The sequence below is a fragment of the Pinus tabuliformis genome, chromosome 1_2 (assembly GCF_031772625.1).
Source record: "Pinus tabuliformis cultivar Carrire ecotype Pingquan chromosome 1_2, CPIR1, whole genome shotgun sequence".
Lineage (NCBI taxonomy): Eukaryota > Viridiplantae > Streptophyta > Pinopsida > Pinales > Pinaceae > Pinus > Pinus tabuliformis.
In genome coordinates, this window is record NC_142298.1 from 753,776,902 (window position 1) to 753,780,087 (window position 3,186).

At 36.7% G+C, this 3,186-nt stretch overlaps 1 protein-coding gene across 1 annotated transcript; it reads right to left on the bottom strand.

The window, feature by feature from the left end:
* Positions 1-274: 274 nt before the first annotated feature.
* On the bottom strand, positions 275-919 carry LOC149207972 (cytosolic sulfotransferase 12-like). Its single transcript, XM_089398201.1, has one exon. It carries the CDS (start codon positions 917-919, stop codon positions 275-277), a length of 645 nt encoding a protein of 214 aa, XP_089254327.1.
* Positions 920-3,186: the final 2,267 nt, after the last annotated feature.

The window sequence follows — 3,186 nt, forward strand, 5'->3', positions numbered from 1 at the left end:
ACAACATAATATTTTCGTAAATATGCAAACTTAACCCACAAAATTATAAACACCTTCAAAGGCACCAAACCTAGACAATTAGAAAACCCCTTCACCAACCCAGTGTAGCAGACTCGACAACGCCTATCTTATAAACAAAAATAGTTGACAGTAATATAATAACATTCTACACCACTTAGCGCTTATCTCATAATGGAAATGGATCGTAATGTGATGGCTTTCTATAAACTGTATATGAAATGGAGAGCCTCGTTGTTCAATTTCTGCGCGTTCCCTAAATAAATACGCTCCTCCATCTGTGGCGTGAAATGCTTCTTCCACTCGCCCACTTTTCCCTCTCTGAAGAAACTGTGAAGAAACTGTGGTTGGGCATTCGAATTTTATTTTCCAACCCTCTGCTGGTTTTGTTCACCTCCGCTGTTGACAGGCTCTGGAAACTGCACTTCTCCGCAATTATTGCAGCGTTCTCCTCCACAAGTTGAGGAGAGCAGCCCAAGAAAAGGCCAAGCTTTTTAACGCAACCCACGCAATCGGCTTGCAGGTCCTCGTAAGTAACAAACATCATCTTATTTGGATCCCGTCTGCTTTCACGCCAATAACTCAGGACGCTTTCCGCAAAGGGGCCGCCATGGAAAAATCCAGAGCAAAATCCAGCGAACATAGCTTCCTTGCTCAAATCTCCATTTGAATAAGAGAACTCGTCTTCATGGAGTTTATTGAAGAATTTCCAACGGGAAACGGAGACATCCCTGGGGTTGCAAGCAATGTAGACAATCTTACAAGCAGAAGACCTGACAGGAGGCGGCATCAAACTGAATGGCAAATGAGTGAGCAGCACACGCGGCGATGGAAACTTGGAAAAGATGGAAACATCGTTCTGTTGATGCTCAGCAGCAGAATCGAATAGATAATACTCCATTGTGGGTACCAAAGAATGCGGATTTCGGTCTTCCACAGAAGCCCCGAGATTCGTGTCTTCTTTGCAAAATTGGAAGATGGTGTGAAGCACACCATCAATGCTTCACACCATGTTGTCCCCGTTTTTGGTAATGAAGCCAGAAAGTGTCGTCCGGGAGCGGTTGGAATTCCCTTTGCAAAACCTTCACTGCTGGCAATGTGTTGACCTGTATCCAAAACCGTTCACACTTCTCGGTCCTCATCCCGCAGGACGCAATGAGGTTAGTCGATGACGAATTTTTCAATTCCATAGTGGATTATTCTTCTACCGCCGCCATGATCTCGCCCTCCTTTTGCTGCTGCCGCTCACCATTGGAAAATGACTCGTAGCTCACCATTGGAAAATGACTCCACTACGAGGTAGCTCATGATAACTATATTTATCGTTAGTTGCACCACTTATTCATTACCTTTTTTTCAATATATAGTTTAGAGGAAGCAGGATGTGCTGACATTTTAGCTGGTATAGTTATCCTCCTTTTTTTAACACTGACGATATTGTTCTTCTTGCAAGGTGCCCATCTTATCTTGATAAGCAACTTATACTGTTTAAGGATTTCTGCTCTACCATGGGTATGATTGTTAACACTGACAAAACAAAAGTTATGATTATCAAATCCAAGGACACTTACGCTAATTTTATGTATGACAATAGTAACTTGGAGGAAGTGTCTTCCTACAAGTACCTGGGAATTGATATTCATCACAAGCTCAACTGGTACTATAGCATTGAGAAAAGGATTAATGGGGGATGGAACGCTTATTTTGGTATTGAAAGTAATTGTAAAACGACAAACCTGGTAATGTGGGATAGAAAGAAGTTCTTCTTTGAAACGTTAGTCACTCCTGTTATCTTATATGGATGTGACGTTTGGGGTTGTAGCGTCTCTAGAGAATCTTGGAGAAAGATTGAGCAAATCCAGAAGCGTTTTATAACATATAACCTCAAAATTAAAAGCAACACACCCTATCCTATTCTCCTTATAGAAGTGGGTCTTTTCCCTATTGAGAGCTTAGCTATGACTAGGCTTCTATTGTACAAGCACAAACTCAATAACATAGAAGACCATAGACTTCCTAAGCTAGCTTTAAATTCCAGCCAAAACCACCTAAGGCTCAAACGAGGTTGGTATAAAGACACCAGGGCCTGGGTAAACCATTGGGAGATCAACGAGAATGTTGCATTGCGAAACATTAATAACATCAAAAATATTGTTACTTCTAAGTTCAAAGAAAAAATGTGGTTTGAGAAAGATTTAGCAGCTAAAAGAAAATTAAGATATTATAAGGAGGTCATCAACCCCACACTAGAAGATCAAAAGAATCTCTCTGTTTTAACTAGCTCAAAGAAGAAAATTAATATAGCCAAGATTAAAATGAACTCTCATGAGCTCCATAGTGAAACGGGTGGTTGGGCAGTTCCTAAAACACCATGGATGGAAAGGTCATCTATGTGAGAATACAAACATCGAGGATGAAAATCACTTCCTCGTAGAGTGCTCTGCGTACAACCACATTAGATCTCAGTTTCAAAATCTTTGTTAATACTAACCTTCCTAGCCTTTTACATTGTCAAAATTACAGTGAGCTTGCGAGGCTTCTCTCCAAGCTTTTTGAGCATAAGAATAAAATCTTAAATCAAACTAAATAATTGGCTTTTTAGGTAAGATAGGTCAAAGTATGGTCTCAACCATCATCATCATCATCATATAATTTTTATCAAACATTCAATTTACAAAATAAAACTAATAAATTATTAAAATTTAATTTACTAGTTCAACTAGTAAATTATTAACAGTGTGTTGATCTATTATTAAACTGCAAGTTGATATATTATTAGTATCATGCAAGTTGATATATTATTAGTATCATGTAATTAAAACGTGATTCTGATTGGAAAATTTTGAAAAAATAAGTAAAAAAGTAGTCATTTTAATTTATGAAATTAATATTATCTATGCTTATTTAATTTAGAGGTGAATGTTATTAAAAATAAGAAAATATTTTCAAATTAAAATTGAGTAATATGATTCTTATAATATATATGGGGTATTTTTTTATTTTTAAATATAAATATAGTATATATTTAATCTATTGCGTATAAATATATTTGTTTTTGTTTTGCATGATTCTGAAGGAATTTAATTATGTTTTTTGGAAATTCAAATTACAATTTTAGAATTTCAAGTATTTCAAGAGTTTTTGAGAATTTTGAATTAAAAAAGAAAA

What these genes read in the sequence shown, in the direction of transcription:
- LOC149207972 (XM_089398201.1), bottom strand. Translation starts at nt 919, where the DNA reads ATGGAGTATTATCTATTCGATTCTGCTGCTGAGCATCAACAGAACGAT.